The 18,625-nt window shown below is 39.3% G+C and overlaps 1 protein-coding gene across 5 annotated transcripts in view; it reads left to right on the top strand.

Moving 5' to 3' along the window:
* SNX27 (sorting nexin 27) overlaps positions 1-18,625 on the top strand; it is a 90,921-nt gene that overhangs the window by 22,148 nt on the left and 50,148 nt on the right. For 4 of the 5 annotated variants that reach the window (XM_017546234.2, XM_017546235.2, XM_017546237.2 and 1 more), the window contains exon 2: positions 4,108-4,339. The exons of the other annotated variant lie outside the window; for it this stretch is intronic. In XM_017546234.2, coding sequence (XP_017401723.1) covers positions 4,108-4,339 — 232 coding nt within the window. The remainder of the gene's footprint in view (positions 1-4,107; positions 4,340-18,625) is intronic. 5 annotated transcript variants of the gene reach the window in all.

Here is an 18,625-nt window from a genome sequence, read left to right as displayed (position 1 = left end):
ATTGGCTTTGTCATATTTCCATTCATACCTGGTTTTCATTGTATACAGCTTCCTTCACAAGTGGTATATAAATCCTGACTAGAGCTTTTTCTCCTGCTTCTGGGAATGTTTATATTAGCTTTTCAATTTCCCTAGCTTGCCAACTTTGGTTGGATAGAAGTCTTACTTGAAGCCACTTCCATTAGCTAGCTTAAGGCCTCTCTACTGGGGCTAAATGTTGGTCTTATGTAAAAATAAGAATTTTATTTAAATTATGAAGTGTATCTTTATAATGCCAAAGTCATAAAATAAATTAGATATCATCTGCCTAAGAAAACAAAATTTTGATCTTATTTGTGGATTGTTGGAATTTTTGACCTGCTTTATTTTTGCCTTCATTTTATTATGTAAAGTTTCAAACATACAGAAAAATTGAATCATACAATGAATACCTGTATATCTATCACCTAGATTCTATAATTAACATTTTGCTGTATTTACTTAATCACATATGTGTTAGTTATTTTTGATGATGTATTTAGGTTACTGCCTTTCTTTATAAAAGTGGTGTAAAGTGATAGGTCCTACTCGGCAGTCAGTATCACTTTTGTGTGATAAGAGAATTAAGTGCTTCACTGATCCAGTGGCCTTGTGAAGGTGGCTATTTGTGAACCCCATTATCATTGGTTGAGAGCTTAATCATTTATTTTCAAATGAATTCCAACTAAATTACGTTACAAAGATAGAAGAAAGGCAAAGGAAATTGGTAGTAGAAAAGGTTTATATCATCAGGGAGGTGTGAAAATGCTACCAACCTGTTTGCCCAATTGATACAAATACTATAACACAAATAGCTACCATTTATTGAGTGGTTACCATATTCTAGAGCTTCATCTCATTCTAATTTTCACAACAATTCCGTTAGCAAACGGTATTATTGGCCCCATTTTATGGATTAGGAAGTTGAGATTTAGTGAGATTGAGTAATTTACTTAGGGCTTATTCATTAAACAGCACAATTGGTACTCAAACCCAAGTCTGTTTGACTCCCAAACTCATACTTTGAGCCTGAAGTCTGTACTGCTGAAAGTTTCTCTTTGTTGGAGAATTTATATTTTGCATTAATTTTTGTCTTCAAAATTTTACAAAGTATTGGGCCACACCGAATTTGAGTCTGGTATAGTAGCCTTCTTGTAAAAAGAGTATATCATATCAACATTTTTATGCCTGTGAAGACCTCTTAATTCTTGAGGAGGGAGGGCCGTTTTTCAAATCAGACATCCTGGGATTTTTACTGACCTTATTTCATTCTCCGAAGAATGAAGGAATTTTCCACTTTGTAGTAAGTCTTGGAATGTATAGCATTCCTTCTATAGCTGAACCAGATAAAATATTAGCAAGTCTGTTTAGAATATGACAGTGGAAGTTTTTTCCTCTCTTTTTTTAGAAGAGGTTTTTGGAATTATAGTCAGTTTGAAACTTGGTCTTACTAATAAAGAAGAGAAACGTAGGTGAGCTCTCTCGCTCCCTGGTTGCTCTTAGTATAAGTCTCACTTAAGTTTCTCTGATGATTTTCAGGGTTTATTTTTGTGAGTGACCCATGGAACAGTGTATTTTGATTTGAAAACTGAATGAGTGGAGGTGTGTATTGAAAGCAATAGTTCTGAATCTTTTTGGAGTTTATATACTCCTTTTTGAAGCTGATGAAAGCTAGGGAAACTCCCCAGAAAAAAATGCATAATATGCACACAAATACAATTTTACATACAAATTTTGTAGATCCACTGGCTCCCAAGTCTACCAACAGAGTGCCCTAGATAAAAAAAAAAATTCTTTAAAGGGAAAAATAATTAGGGAACTGAAAAGTAAGATTTGAGCATCTGTTTTTATTTTTCACAAATGTGCATTTCACAAAATTGATTGTATTAACAGAAATTTTGTTTTAGTATTTAAGATTTTATTTTAAGACAGGATCTCACTCTGTCACCCAGGCTGGAGTGCAGTGGCACAGTCATAGCTCACTGCAGCCTTGAACTCCCATGCTCAGGTGATCTTCCCACCTCAGCCTCATGAGTAGCAGGGACTACAGTCACGTGCCACCAGGCCTGACTAATATTTTGGTATATTTTATATAGAGATGGGGTTTTACCATGTTGCCCAGGCTGGTCTCTAACTCCTGAACTAAAGCAATTACACCTGGGATTACAAGTGTGAGCCACACTGTGCCCAGCCTGTATTCAGGATGTTAGTATTTTGTCGAGTCTTTAAGGTGTCAGCTTTTGCCACTGTGTTAATAAAGGATATTCATGAGTTAGCTAAGGTTCCTAGGGATAGATGAAATTATTTGATGATTTCTAAACTTGGTTTTTCATTTTTTTCTTCTACCATCAAATCATTTTCTCAAAACTAGTGAGACCAAATAATTAGATAAAATCTTTTGCCAATTCCTAACTTAAGATCTCCATTTCTTCTTTAACCAATATCTATATACATGGTACCTCTTTACTTCTTAAACCTTCTGATGTAAATGTTTAGGAATTGTCCTACATGTTTTATTATATTAATCTCCACAGCAACTCTGTTAGGAACTTAGTATTGTCTGCATTTCCAGATGTGGAAAGCAAGGCTAAGAAAGGTTAAAACTCAGTCAAGACCAGTTCTGATACTAATAGGCAGGATCAGGATTTGAACTCATGTTACTAGCTCCAAAGCCTATTTTCTTTCCATTTTGCCATCCTGCTGTATGATCAGAGTTGATCATGTTTTTTGATCACAAGTCTGACTGATCTGAATAAAAAGCCCAAGTTTCCATCAGCAAGAAGGGTCTGCTGAATTTTTTGTATATAAGTTAGACTTTCAGGATGTGAAATGTCAGAAGTGCTGAATTTACTGGCTAAATTGTTAAACTCTAAATTAAATCCCAGGAGGCTAGCTGGGGGGATCTCCTGTCTGTTCTGTTTATATAGATGGATGTTTCAGATACCAGACTCTGACAGAGACAATTTTAGTGACTGAAAAGTTTATGGAAGGCTTGTTACTAAACTTAGCATCATTTTCAGGAAGGAAAACCCCTAATGGTTTAGAACAGGACTGAAAAAGAATTTAACTCTAAAGGGTAGATAAGCTTTAAATGTTAGATTGATTAGAGGTCAGGTGTGTATTTCCTGCCTCTTTTGGGATAGCCGTAGGAGGGAACCTCCAGGCCAGCTGCCCAGTGGTTTTTGCTGAGGTAGCAGCCTGGATTGGCATTCTGGGAAGGTAGTTTGGTTTGCTGAGTGAGTTTTGTGAGACTCAGCATCTTTCTTGACAAAATACTTCTTCTAAACTTTGTACTTTGTTTGCCTTGTTTCAGCCTTTTGTACACAGTAAAACAGGAAGGAAAATTAGTAGGCTGTCTGACTATAACCTTAGGTGCATATTTTTTAGTTTGGACTGATTACACAGGGCTTTAAATGAGGTAGCATAGAGCAGGAAAAAAGTTGATAGAATCCCGAGAGGTTAATTGAAGTGGAAACTAGTGTGTGAAGAGTAATACCATTTAGATCCCAAGGTAATGAAACTTGGCATAAAGGAAAATTAAGTTGACTGATTTGAGATATGGAGAGAAATTGGATGTAAATGTAAAGGAATTACCTTCAGTCTTAACTTTTGTTGAGTCTCTATTTACAAATTAAGGGAGTGTCTTTTGTGAAGGTTCTTTTAACAGAATTCCTGTGAGGTTTAAAAAGGACAAAGTACAATTCAAGTGGCAGGGCTGTCAAAAGCCACTTTGAATGAATTGTGTCCATGCTTAGTTAAGGTGAGGAAATTGGACTGTTTAACTTAAAAAGCTTTGTTTCCTCGTCAGCTTCACCCTCTTTCCATGTGCTTCCTGAAGCTATGTGTGGGATATGAGTATAGAGGAAGGGGAGGTCTTCTCACCTCTTTCCATTTCCCCTCCCCCATAAATTCACAAAGTTTTTCACGTTAGAAACTGTAAAAACATAAACAGCTTTTCCGGAACCAAATTAACCCTTTGATTTCATGGTTCATACTGTGTGACACTGGAGTGGGGGCAGGAGGGAGGAGATACAAGGTGTTTGGACCCTTCTGGTTTATGGGATTGTCTTTTTCCCTTTTTCCCCTTAGGAACCACGTGAATGTTGAGGGGGCGACACACAAGCAGGTGGTGGACCTGATCCGAGCAGGCGAGAAGGAATTGATCTTGACAGTGTTATCTGTACCTCCTCATGAGGCAGATAACCTAGATCCCAGTGACGACTCGTTGGGACAATCATTTTATGATTACACAGAAAAGCAAGCAGTGCCCATATCGGTCCCCAGATACAAACATGTGGAGCAGAATGGTGAGAAGTTTGTGGTGAGTGTCAGCCCAACTCCATCCTCAAACATCTAGCTTTTGTTTCCCCTAGTCTTATAATTATGCAAATATTATAGTGGTAGATAAAAGACTGCAACTTAGGTCAGTTTGTCTACCAGGAGGATGAGTTCACACGTAAATAAAAGACACTGACCCTGACTTATTGCAGGGGGTGAACTACAGTAATGGAGAAGAGTCCTATTCAGCATAAGTATAATTCCATTTTATTTTGAGATAGTCTCAAGTTTGCATTCTGTGTTGTCAGTGTGTGAGTTTTTGTTTAGTTTCATTTTGTTCGTTCTTTTGTTGGTTGCTGTCTCTCTTTGCTAATAGTAGTCTCTTACTTACTATCAATTCTATGGAGCTATAGGGCAAGATTAATTTAAAAAGATGGTGTCCTCAGAGATATTTGAATAATAGAGAGGTTTGTCCATTTCAGAACTTGGATATCTCTACTCTTCTTTCCACATCATGTTCTTTTCATTTTCTTTGGAGGTATCTGTGTGAATGATTAACTGTGGTTTTTCCCATGAGTTTCCTGAATGCAATTCCCATGAGCTGTTTCACACATTTCCAGTCTGTTGCTGTTGTGGTTATGCAGGAAAGCCCATCCTGAATTTTTAGTGATGTGTGCTAGACTCTTTCCTGAATGCCTTTGTTCTTCAAAGCCTAATTGAAGAACAAAGGATAGCTTGGATATCTCAGTCTATTTCATTTTTCTCTTGGTTGCAATATGCTTTATTTGTCTTTAATTATTTGTGGAGTTTTGCTGTAATGAGAAATGTTCATTATTCTTAGTAGAAAATGCAGCGGGTTCTGTTAGATGCTGGCAAACAGACTGCAGATGTTTAAAGCTGAACAGTTGAATAAAGTGCAGTCTCTAAAACTGAGAGTTATCCTCTGCATAGGAACGAGCTGTGGTACTCATTTACATTTATGGTAAATTCTTTTTAGTGAAGAGATAAGAAAAGCAAGGAAGCTAGAAAAGTTGCAGGGGATCAAATAATGCTTGGTTGCATCTGTAATTTAGCTGTAGATGATAGCATATAGGTTTTATTTCAGGATGGACTTCTGTAACACAGAATTTAGAGTTTATGTTTCAAAGTGCTAACTTCGAGTCATAAGCATGTAAGAAGTTGAAATCAAGGTCATGTCCTGAAAGTAGAGCTGATCAGATGTTGAGACCTTTTGGGAATTACCTAAAAACTTGGGAACTTGAGAAAAGGAATGATACTACTAATTGTACCTTTATTTATTTTTATTTTTTTGAGATGAAGTCTTGCTCTGTCCCCCACGTTGGAGTGCAGTGGTGTGATCTTGGCTCACTGCAACCTCCACCTCCTGGGTTCAAACAATTCTCCTGCCTCAGCCTCCCAAGTAGCTGGGGTTACAGACATGCGCCACCACACACGGCTAAGTTGTGTATTTTTAGTAGAGATGGGATTTCACCGTGTTTGCCAGGCTAGTCTCGAACTCCTGACCTCAGGTGATCCGCCCACCTCAGTCTCCCAAAGTGCTGGGATTACAGGCGTGAGCCACCGCACTCAGTCCACTAATTGTACTTTTTTTTTTTTTTTTGAGATGGAGTTTCGCTCTTGTTACCCAGGCTGGAGTGCAATGGCGCGATCTCGGCTCACCGCAACCTCCGTCTCCTGGGTTCAGGCAATTCTCCTGCCTCAGCCTCCTGAGTAGCTGGGATTACAGGCACGCGCCACCATGCCCAGCTAATTTTTTGTATTTTTAGTAGAGACGGGGTTTCACCTTGTTGACCAGGATGGTCTCGATCTCTTGACCTTGTGATCCACCCGCCTCGGCCTCCCAAAGTGCTGGGATTACAGGCTTGAGCCACCGCGCCCGGCCGCTACTAATTGTACTTTTAAAATCAACTTTATTGAACATAGTTTACCTGTATGAACATTCACCTACGTTAAGTGTCCACTTTTACAAGTTTGACAAGTGTACATAGTCTTGTAACCACCACCACCACCACAATGAAGATTTAAAACATTTTCCTATCCCCAAAAGTTCCCTCATGCCCTTTGCAGTCAGTCCTCACCCCTTACCACTGCCGTTGTCAACCACAGATCAGCTTACTGTCACCATGTTCTACCTTTTCCAGAATGTCAAATAAATGGAATCATATTGTATGTACTCTCTTGTATCTGGCTTTGTTCAGTTAGTATAATCTTTAAGATGGGTATACATTGTTATTTATAGCAAATACTTGATTTGTCCCCTTTTTTTTTCTGTTGAGACGGAGTCTCACTTTGTCTTTCAGGCTCGAGTGCAGTGACATGATCTGGGCTTACTGCAACCTCCGCCTCCCAGGTTCAAGTGATGCTCCTGGCTCAGCCTTCTGAGTAGCTGGGACTACAGGTGTGCACTGCCACGCCCAGCTAATTTTTTTTATTTTTAGTAGAGCCGGGGTTTCACCATGTTTGCCAGGATGGTCTCAATCTCCTGACCTCATGATCCACCTGCCTTGGTCTTCCAAAGTGCTGGGATTACAGGTGTGACCCACCGCACCCGGCCCTATTTGTCTCTTTTTAGTAGCTGAGTGGTAGTCCATTATACAGATTTACTACAGTTTGTTCATCCCTTCATTGTTGATGCACATGTGGGTTGCTTCCAGTTTTGAACTAGTATGACTAAAGCTGCTGTGAAATAATATTAATGTACAGGTCTTTATGTAGATATATGTTTTAATTGCTCTTGAGCACATACCAAGAAATGGAATTGCAGGGTCTTACAGTAAATGTAATTTAACTGTCCGGGCGCGGTGGCTCACGCCTGTGATCCCAGCACTTTGGGAGGCCGAGGCGGGCAGATCACGAGATCAAGAGATCGAGACCATCCTGGCCAACATGGTGAAACCCTGTCTCTACTGAAAATACAAAAATTAGCTGGGCGTGGTGGCGCGTGCCTGTAGCCCCAGCTACTTGGGAGGCTGAGGCGGGAGAATTGCTTGAACCGGGGAGGTGGAGGTTGCAGTGAGCTGAGGTCACACCACTGCACTCCAGCCTGGTGATGGAGTGAGACTCTGCCTCAAAAGAAAAAAAAAAAGTGTAAGTTTAACCTTAAAAAACTGCCAAACTCTTTTCTAAAGTGGCTATACCAGTTTTACATTCTCATACACAATGGAGAGTTCCGGTGGCTCCGTAACCTCTTCATATTTTCAGTCTTTTTAATTCTGGCCATTCTCATGGACATAATGATATCTTACTGTGGTTTTAATTTGCATTTACCTAATGACTCATGATGATGAGCTGATTTTTGTGTGTTTAATGGTGTCTTCATTGATTAGTAGCTGTTTAATTCTTTTGCTCATTTAAAAAATTGGGTTGTTTGTCTTATTATTTTGTTGTAGGGATTCTTTATATGTTTGGGTTCTATAAGTCCTTTACCATACGTACGTATATGTGTGTGTGTGTGTGTGTGTGTGTGTGTGTGTGTGTGTGTGTATGAATGAATGATATATTTTCCAGTAGCTTGCAAAAGGACTTAAATAAACGGGGCACAGTGGCTCACACCTGTAATCCCAGCACTTTGGGAGGCCAAGGTGGGCAGATCACCTGAGGTCAGGAGTTTGAGACTAGCCTAGCCAACATGGTGAAATCCCATCTCTACTAAAAATACAAAAATTAGTCAGGTGTGGTGGCAGGAGCCTGTAATCCCAGGTACTTGGGAGGCTGAGGCAGGAGAATCACTTGAACTCCGGGAGGTGGAGGTTGCAGTGAGCTGAGATGATACTGTGGACTCCAGTCTGGGCAACAAGAGTGAAACACTGTCTCAAAAACAAACAAACAAAAGGACTTAGAAAGATGTTTTATAAATATTTCTTTCAGTTTGTGACTTGCCTTTTCATTTTTTAAAAAAGTATCTTTCAAAGAACAGAAATTTTAAATTTTGATAGTCTAGTTTATCAGTTTGTAAATTTATGGATAATGCTTTTTTGTATCTAAGAAATCTACCTAACCCAAAGACACCAGTCTTTTATGTTTTCTTGCAGAAGTTTTATAGTTTCAGCTGTCTTTTTTTTGTAAGAACTTGATTTTTAATTTTAATTTAATTTTATTTTTGAGATGGAATCTCACCCTTTCGCCTTGGCTAGAGTGCAGTGGCGCTGTCTTGGCCCATTGTAAGGTTCAAGTGATTCCCCTGCCTCACCCTCCTGAGTAGCTGGGACTACAGGCGCACGCCACTGTACCCAGCTAATTTTTGTATTTTTAGTAGAGATGGGGTTTCACCACATTAGCCAGGCTGGTCTCAAACTCCTGACCTCGTGATCCACCTGCCTCAGCCTCCCAAAGTGCTGGGATTACAGGGGGTGAGCCACTACGACTGGCCAGTTTATAGTGTGTTCTCAGAATGGAACCTGGGAGGCAGAGGTTGCAGTGAGCTGAGATCACACCACTGCACTCCAGCCTGGGCGACAGAGTGAGACTTTGTCTCAAAAAAAAGAATAAATAAATTAATAAAAGTACAATTAGAAGTTTCATTCCTTTTCTCAAGTTCCTGAGGTTTTAGGTAATTCCCAAAAGTTTTCAACATCCAATCTGTTCTGCTTTTAGGATGTGACCTTGATTTGAACTTCTTACATGCCTTATGACTCAAAGTTAGCACTTTGGAAGCATAAAACAAATTTACGACATTTTCATCACCTCAAAAAGAACCTCATTCCCTGTAGCCATCATTCCCCAAACCTCCCATCCCCTCCAATTCTAGGCAAGCACTAATCTATCCTCTGTCTCATAGATTTGGGTATTCTGGACATTTCATAGAAATGAACTCATGATTTTTTTGTGTGTGATGGGCTTCTTGGCATAATGTTTTTGAGGCTTATCTAAGTGTGGCATGCATCAGAATTTCATTTTCACATTCCATTGTATGGATATCCCACTTTTATTTATCCATTCTTCAATTGATGGACATTTGAGTTCTTTCCACTTTTGACTATTGTGAGTAATGCTATTGTGGGCATTTGCGTTACACGTTTCTGTCTAGATGTATGTTTTCATTTCTCCTGGATACATACCTAGGAATGCAACTGCTGGGTTATATGGTCAACTCTTTAGGTTTAACCTTTTGAGCAGCTGCCAAACTGTTTTCCAAAGTGGCTGTGCCATAGTTTTTACTCCTATGTTTAGGTCTGTGATCCACTTTGAGGGATTTTTTTTTTTTTTTTCTGTATATTGTGATATATAAAGGTCAAGTTTTTGTTTTTTGGTTTTTTTTCCCCAATGTCAGGCTGGAGTGCGGTGGTGAGATCTTGGCTCACTGTAGCCTCCGCCTCCTGGGTTCAAGTGATTTCCCTGCCTCAGACCCCCTGAGTAGCTGGGATTATAGGCATGCACCGCCACACCCAGCTAATTTTTGTATTTTTAATAGAGACGAGGTTTTGCCATCTCAGCCAGGCTGGTCTCGAACTCCTGACCTCAAGCGATCCACCTGCCTCGGCCTCCCAAAGTGCTGGGATTACAGGTGTGAGCCACTGTGCCTGACCAGGTCAAGGTTTTGTTTTCGGTTTTGTTTTTATATGGATATCCACTGTCAGCAACCAGTGTTGAAAAGAAAATTCTTTCCCCATTGAAATATCTTGACATCATTGTGGATAATCAATTGACTATGTGGTTCTGTTTCTGAACTCTTTATTCCGTTTCATTGATCTGTTCATTATGTTCATCATTTCTGAACATTTGTGTCATTTTGAGATTGGCTTCTGTTAAATGTCTTTTCCCTTGAGAATGAGGTATATCTTCCTGGTTCTTTATTGAGTCATTTTGGATTGTATCTTGGGATATTATGAATGTTACATTGTGTGGACTCTGGGTTCTATAATATTCCTCTGAGAAGCATTGATGTTTTTGTTTTGGCTGGCAGTAAGCTGTAAGCTGTGTCTCCTTCTGTGGGTTATACTTCAAATCTGTTTAATTCTTTCAGTCTTTGCTGTGCTACATTGAGTCTGTATACATTCAAGAAGGGATTAGTCTGAGATACATGTGGTGTTCATTCATAGAATTAAGGAATCACCTTCTCTGGATTTCTCTAGTCTTGAATTCTCCATTCACTCTGGTAGCAACCATGCCTACCTAGAGTCTTTTCCCTATATATTTGAGCCAGAAAGATGTCAGGTTCTGAGTTTTAGTTGCTTAAATTGTGCTAGTTTGTAACTAATGCCCATAAGCAGAGGAAAGCCCTCTAAATGCAGGAATGTCCCTGGTCCTGTACAGATCATTGCTCTATGTTTTGAGCTCCCCCCCAGTTGGCCTGCTTTTAGTGTGTAATTCAGACTCCTCAGATAATTGTTTTTGCATTTTGTCCAGAATTTGTGTGTTTTAGTGGAAGGGTTGGTCTACAGCAAATGTATGTACTACTTGAAATGGAGTTCTATCAGGTTTTTCATTATATATAATGAATGTTATGTCTTGATGAACTGATCCCTTTAAGATTATTTATCTCTTTATATATTATAAATCTCTTATCTATATCTCTCTTTATCCCCGGTAATATTCTCTGTTCTGAAGTCTTTCTCTCATATTAACATATGGCCACTAATAGCCATATCACCTTTCTTTTGGTTATTGTTTTTGTTGCTATCTTTTCCATTTAGCCTATTTATATACTTATGATTAAACTGGGTTTCTTTGTTTTCTTCTGAGACGGAGTTTCACTCCCAGGTTCAAGTGATTCTCCTGCCTCAGCCTCCCAAGTAGCTGGGATTAGAGGCATGCGCCACCACGCCTGGCTAATTTTGTATTTTTAGCAGAGACAGGATTTCTCCATGTTGGTCAAGCTGCTCTCGAACTCCTGACCTCAGGTAATCTACCCCTCTTGGCTTCTCAAAGTGCTGGGATTACAGGTGTGAGCCACCACGCCCAGCCTAAACTGGGTTTCTTATAGAAAGCTTATAGCTGGATCTTGCCTTTTTATCCAGTCTGACAAAGTTTTTTATTTTGAATGTGTAGACTATTTACCTTTAGTATAATTATTGCTATAGTTAGGCTGAATCTACCATCTTGTTTTCTGGTATCTATGTTGCATCATTATTTATTTATTTTTTCCTCATTTCCTGCCATCTTTTGGATTGATAGAGTATTTTTAAACGATTCTATTTTATCTCTACTATTGTTTTATTAGGTATAATTTGTTTGTTTCTTGGTTTACAGTATATGTCTGTAATTTACGAACATTTACCTTCAAATTATATATTTGAATTTATAGTTATATACACATAATATAGTACATGTATATTATATATAGTATAACATATGTAAATATATCTAATATATCTAATTTTATAATATAAAATTATATTCTCTATTGAATATATCTAATTTTATAATTATATAAATATGCTATATATTTATATTTACATTGGCCATTTTGTCCCCCATCAGATGTTGTTTAATTCCTACAAATTTGTGAATTTTCTAGCTTTCCCTTTGTTATTGATTTCTAACTTTACCCCATTGTAGTTATAGATGATACTTTTCATGATACCTTTTTTTCTGTGACATGGTTTCTCTCTGTTGCTCAGGTTGGTGCGCGTGCATGCGTGCGCGCGCGCGCGCGCACACACACACACACACACACACACACACACTCACATACTGTATAATTTAAGACTCTTAGAGGAGCATATTCCACCCACCCCCCACATCCTTTACGCTATTGTCATGCATTGACTTGTGTATGTATTATAAACTTAATGATACATTGTTATTTTTGCTTTAAACAATTGCCTTTTAAAGAGTTGGGTTTTTTTGTTTTTTGTGTTTTGTTTTTGTTTTTGTTTTTTGAGTTGTGGTCTCACTCTGTCACCCAGGCTGGAATGCAGTGGTACAATCTTGGCACCCTGCAACCTCTGCCCCCCAGACTCAAGTGATCCTCCCACCTCAGCCTCCTGAGTAGCTGTGATCACAGGTGCGCACCACCATGCCCAGCTCATTTTTTGTATTTTTGGTAGAGACAGGGTTTCATCATGTTGCCCAGGCTGGTCTCGAACTCCTGAGGTCAAGTGATCCACCAATCTCAATCTCCCAAAGTGTTCTGGGATTACAGGCATGAGCTACCACACCCGGCATTAAAGAAATGAAACATGAGAAAAGAGTTCTTTTATATTTGACCAGTATTTACCATTTCTTTTCTTTTCTTGAGATGGAGTTTCACTCTTGTTGCCTGGGCTGGAGTGCAATGGCATGATCTCAGCTCACCACAGCCTGGGTTCAAGCGATCTCCTGCCTCATCCTCCCAAGTAGCTGGAATTACAGGCATGCGTCACCATGCCTGGCTAATTTTTTAGTAGAGACGGGATTTCTCCATGTTTGTCAGGCTGGTCTTGAACTCCTGACCTCAGGTGATCCGCCTGCCTTGGCCTCCCAAAGTGCCGGGATTACAGGTGTGAGCCACTGTGCCTGGCCCATATTTACCATTTCTTATGCACTTTATTCCTTTGTGTAAATCCAGTTTCTATCTGGCATTAGATTCCCTCTGCTTGAAGAACTTGCATTAATATTTCTTGCATTAATAGTGCAGGTCTGTTGGCAATGAATTCTTTTAGCTTTTGTTGATGTGAAAAAGGCTTCATTTCACCTTTATGTTTGGAAGATTTTTTCAGGGTATAGAATGCTGGGGTTGATAGTTTTTTTCTTTTAGTACTTAAAAAAAATCACTCTGTTGTAATTCCAGCACTTTGGGAGACTGAGGTAGCAAGATTGTTTGAGGCCAGGAGCTTGAGACAACCCTGGGCGACATAGTGAGACTGTCTCTACAAAAAATAAAAAATTAGCTGGGTGTGGTGGCACAATGCTTGCAGTCCCAGCTACTTGGGAGGCTGAGGCAGGAGGATCACTTGAACCTAGAAGGTTGAGGCTGCAGTGAGCTGTGGTCACGCCATTGTACTCCGCTCCTGGGAGACAGAGTGAGACTGACCCAATTAAAAAAAAATCTCTCCAGTCTTTCTGGTTTTCATAGTTTCTGTGAGATGCCTGCTTGTTTTAGGGTTTGGTCTTTTCTGTGGAATGTTTTTTTTTGTTTTTTTTTTTTGAGACGGAGTTTCACTCTTGTTACCCAGGCTGGAGTGCAATGGTGTGAGCCCAGCTCACTGCAACCTCCACCTCCCGGGTTCAAGCGATTCTCCTGCCTCAGCCTCCCTAGTAGCTGGGATTACAGGCACCTGCTACCATGCCCAGCTAATTTTTTGTATTTTTAGTAGAGGGGTTTCACAGTGTTGGCCGGGCTGGTCTCGAATTTCTGACTTCAGGTGATCTACCTGCCTCAGCCTCCCAAAATGTTGGGATTACAGGTGTGAGCCACTGTACCCAGCTCTTTTTTCTCTCTTTAAAAAAACAGAGACAGGGTCTCACTCAGTCATCCAGGCTGGAGTGCAGTGTCTGTGATCATAGCCCACTGCAGCCTTGATGTCCTGGGCTCGAGTGATCCTCCTGGCTCAGCCTTCCAAGTAGCTGGGGCTACAGGCATGTGCTACTATTCCTGTCTAGTTTTTATATTTTATTTTATTTTATTTTTTGGAGATGGGTTTTCACTCTGTCGCCCAGGCTGGAGTTCAGTGGCACCATCTTGGCTCACTGCAACCTCTGCCTCTTGGGTTCAAGCAATTCTCCTGCCTCAGCCTTTCAGGTAGCTGGGACTACAGGTGTGCACCATCACTCAGCTAATTTTTGTATTTTTAGTAGAGATGAAGTTTCGCCAAGTTGATCAGGCTGGTCTCAAACTTCTGGCCTCAAGCGATCTGGCTGCCTCAGCCTCCCAAAATGCTGGGATTACAGGTGTCAGCTACCATGTCTGGCCATCTAATTTAAATAACTTTTAGTAGAGGTGGGGTCTTGCTATGTTCCCCAGGCCGTTCTCACACTCCCAGCCCCAAGCAGTCTTCCTTCCTCAGACTCCAAAGTGCTGGGATTACAGGCATGAACCACTGCTCCCCACCCCCAGTGTTTTCTCTTTATCTTTGGTTTTCAAAGTTTCATTTTTATGTGTCTAGGTGGTTGTTTCTTATTTATCCTGCTTGAGGAATTTGTGGTTTGATATCTTTTATTATTTTTTTGAAAACTATTAGCCACTATGTTTTCAGATACTTTTTCAGCCCATTCTTTTTCTCTTGTCTTTTTGGAGGTTCTAGTTACCTCTGTTTTACACTGTTTGATATTGTCCTAGTGCTTTTGGGTGTTTTACTCTATTTTAGTTCTTACTTTCTCATTTCCATTTAGATCATTTTTATTGACCTGTCATTAAGTTTGCTGATTTTTTTTCCTCAGCTCTGTCCAGTCTGCTGATGAGACTGTTAGGGGAACTCTTCATCTCTGATGCCATGCCTTTTATTTCTATCACTTCCATTTGATATTTGCTTGTAATTTTCATACCTGCTGAAATTCCCCAATTCCCATCTGTTTGTTTATGTTTTTCGCCTTTTCCTTTTGCATGAGATCTTTAGCATATTAATCACTGTTAGTCTAGTAATATACTGCCTGATAATTTCAATGACTGGATCATCTCTGAGACTGTTTTATCTCTTCACATAATGTTGGGGTTTATTTTTTTCTTGCATTTTTGTCTTGTAGTATTTAACTGAATGCCAAGTGTCATGTGTAGAATAAGAGTAGAGATGACTGAAGTAAATAGTGTTTGAACTTGGAAATGGGCAATACTCTTCTGTTAGGTAATTTAGTCAGTTAAGCTGGGTTTGGATTTCGTTATGGCTGTCATTACCTTTACTGTGCCATAGACCTCAAGTTTCTCTAGCAATGGGTTGCCATTACCTTGTGCTGGGGTTCTGGAGGTTTTTAAATATTTATTTTTTGTTTTGTTTTTGAGGTTTTTTTTTAGACAAGGCCTCACTCTGTCATTCAGACTGGAGTGCAGTTGTACAGTAATGGCTCTCTGCAGTCTTTACTTCCCGGCTTAAGCATTCCTCCTGCCTCAGCCTACCAAATAGCTGGGACCACAAGCACACGCCACCACACTTGGCTAATTTGTTTTTTCATACTTTTTGTAGAGACAGGGTCCCACTATTTTGCCCAAGCTGTTCTCAAACTCCTGGGCTCAAGCAATCCTCCTGTCTTGGCCTCCCAAAGTGCTGGGATTATAGACATAAGCCACTGTGCCCAGCCTGGAAGGTTTTTTTCAGTGTTTTGTCCTCAGGCTTTCAACCACCTGTGCATACCAGTACAACAGACAAATTCTTTCTTTACATTCTTACCCCTCTGCTACCGGGAGACTGCTCTTGCTTTTTACTTGGGCTAGACCCATGGTAGAGGTAAGATACGTGGTTCAACCTTAGTCTTAAGCAGAGTCTGCGTCTCTGTGTCTTAGTTCTTTCGCCCTTTCTTCTTATTGCAGCCAAACTCTGCCTTGTATCTGTGGTTAGTCTTGGGAAAGAGTTTCCTGTCCCTCCCTCAACTATAGCAGACCTCTGCTTGGTAACAGTGTAGGAACCTGGGCCTAATATGGTTTCCTGCCTCTCCCCAGGAGTATAGAGTATTTTACTTTTACTCCTTCCTCAGAAGAAGTGGATCTTCACCTGTGCCCTATGGATGAGAGGATTTGCTGCCTGTCTTAGCCTATTTTTGCTGCTTTAACAGAATAACACAGATTGTAGGTAATTTATAAAGAAAAGAGATTTATGTGGCTCACAGTTCTAGAACCTGGGAAGTCTAATATGAAGGGGCCACATCTGGTGAAGGCCTTTTTTGTTGTGTTATAACATGGAGGAAGGAATTCCATGGTGAGGAAGTGCAAGTGAGACAGAAAAGGGGGGCCAAACTCCTCGGATAATAACCCACTGCCTCAATAATGACATTAATCATGGGAGTTTTGCCACTATAGTCTAGTTACCTCTTACAGATCCCACTTTTTAATACACTTCTTAATCCCACTTCTTAATACATGATAGTTGCTTAATGTCCTTGTCTTTTGTCTTGGTAACTTCTGAGCCTGTTTTTACTGACTTAATTTTTATCCTGGTTATAGGTCAAATTTTCATGCTTCTTTATATGTCTAGTAATTTTTGATTGGATGTTGGATATTGTGAATGCAGTGTTATTAGGTGCTAAATTTTGTTGTATTTCTTTAAAGAGTAGAGTGTTGGATTTCTTTTTTTTTCTGCCATACAGTTAAGTTACTTACAAATTACTTTGATCCTTTTTAGCTTTGCTTTTAAGCTCTTTTTGAGTAGTTTAGAGTACCTTTTACTCTAGAACTAATTTAGCTTAACTCCTAAAGCATGGTCTTTTTGAGTTCCTTCTGAATTTCATGCAGATTTAGGGAGGTCTCTTTATTCTGGCTCAAGGGAAGTTGAATGATTCCATAACCCGTGTGAATTCTGGGAATTGTTTATTTACCGCTCCCCACTGATAATAGTTCTTTCCTTAGATTGTTATTCAGTCAAAATTCAAGGGGACTTAATACAGATTTCTGGAGCTGTGTCTTGGCTTTAGCTGCCTCTTGCATGCTAAGCCCTGCAAATTCTAGCTGCTTTGGGCTCCTTGAACTTCAGTCTTTGTTTATTCAACTCAGTGAAGTTGCCAAACTCTATTCAGCTGCAGTTTGGGATTTACCTCCAGGCAGAAAGCTGAGATGATATGAGCACTCATCTTGTTTGCTTCCCTTTTCTCAGGGATCACAGTTCTTAGCTGCCTGTTGTCCAGGTCTAAAAATAGTTGTTTCCTATGTTGTGTCTAGTTTTCTAGTTGTATTTAATGAGAGGTTAATTACAGACCACCTGGAAGTCCACAGATTGTTCTGTAAAAGGATATTTTTATTTAGGGATAATTTGATTAAAAGTTGATTTTAAATATTCTTAGCTTTAAGAGAAATGCCAATGGAACTCTACTTCTTATTATGTAGAGGAATAAATTCCAGATGGATTAAGGACTTAAATGACAAAACAAAAAATTAACAGCTCTTAATAGAAAATATTGGTGAATAGCTTATAGATCTTGGGAATAGAGAAAAGTTTCTTGAGATGCAAAAAGTGTTGGTTATAAAAAGACTGATAAATTGGACTCTTTTTAGAATTCAAAAAAACCTTAAATAAAGTGACAAAGTGGAAGAAGATATTCACAATACACCCAATGAAACAGATTATGTCAAGAATATATAAAGAACTCCATAAATCAATAAGAAAAGCATAAAAACTTAGTATGAAGGTAGGCAAAACGCATGATTAGGTACTTCACAAGAAATGATACTCACATGGTCAATAATTATATGAAGAGATATTCAACATTATTAGTAATTAGGGAAAGGTAAATTAGGACCATTGTAAGAAGTCTTTTCACACCAATTCCATTAGCACAATTAAGAGGATCTTTTTATATATTGCTGAAAGAGAACAAATTGGTGCAACCACTTTAGCTTACATTTTGCATTATCCCATGAGGTTTAATATGCATATAACTCTGCAGTTCACTTAGGGTTATACTCAGAAGATATACTCAGAGGAATATCTTTTGCATCTACAACAGGAGGCATGTATACAAATGTTAATAGCAGCATTATTCACAGTAGCTAAAATCCAGAAACAACCCAAGTACCCATGAGTGGGAGAATAGATTTAAAACAAACAAACAAATGAGCAACTACGATATATTTACACAACAACAAAATGCTGTATGCAGCAGAGTAAACCCCAAAGACATAATGTTGTGATGAGACCATAGTATAATATTAAGTGAAAAAAGTAAGTGCTTTAAAGTCTTATTCATTTTGATACTCTATTTTTATAGAACCAAAATATCCTTTAAAATTGAAATAAAAGGCTGGGTGCATTGGCTCACGCCTGTAATCCCAGCACTTTGGGAGGCCAAGGTGGGCGGATCATCTGAGGTCAGGAGTTTGAGACCAGCCTGACCAACATGGTGAAACCCTGTCGCTATTAAAAATACAAAAATTAGCTGGGTGTGGTGTTGCGTACCTGTAGTCCCAGCTACTTGGGAGACTGAGGCTGGAGAATCACTTGAACCCAGGAGGCAGAGTTTGCATTGAGCCACAATTGCGCCACTGCACTCCAGCCTGGGCAACAAGAGCGAGACTCTGTCTCAAAAATACAAGAAAATAAAACAAAATTAAATTAAATAAAAATTAAAAATAAAAATTTAAGGATTATATATAAACACAAAAAACATGAAAAGTAAGGGAATCATGAACATGGTTGGATATGACAACTTTTTGGGGTCAGGGAAGCAAGGATATAGGGATGTGGGATAGAGGCAGAGACTATATGGTTTGAATTAAATTATTATCAAGGTCTTAGCTTAGCCTTTATTT

This window comes from Cebus imitator, unplaced genomic scaffold, assembly GCF_001604975.1.
Source record: "Cebus imitator isolate Cc_AM_T3 unplaced genomic scaffold, Cebus_imitator-1.0 Scaffold188, whole genome shotgun sequence".
In the NCBI taxonomy this organism is placed as follows: Eukaryota; Metazoa; Chordata; class Mammalia; order Primates; family Cebidae; genus Cebus; species Cebus imitator.
Note: the sequence above shows the minus strand (reverse complement) of the source record. Positions and strands in the feature narration are given on the sequence as shown.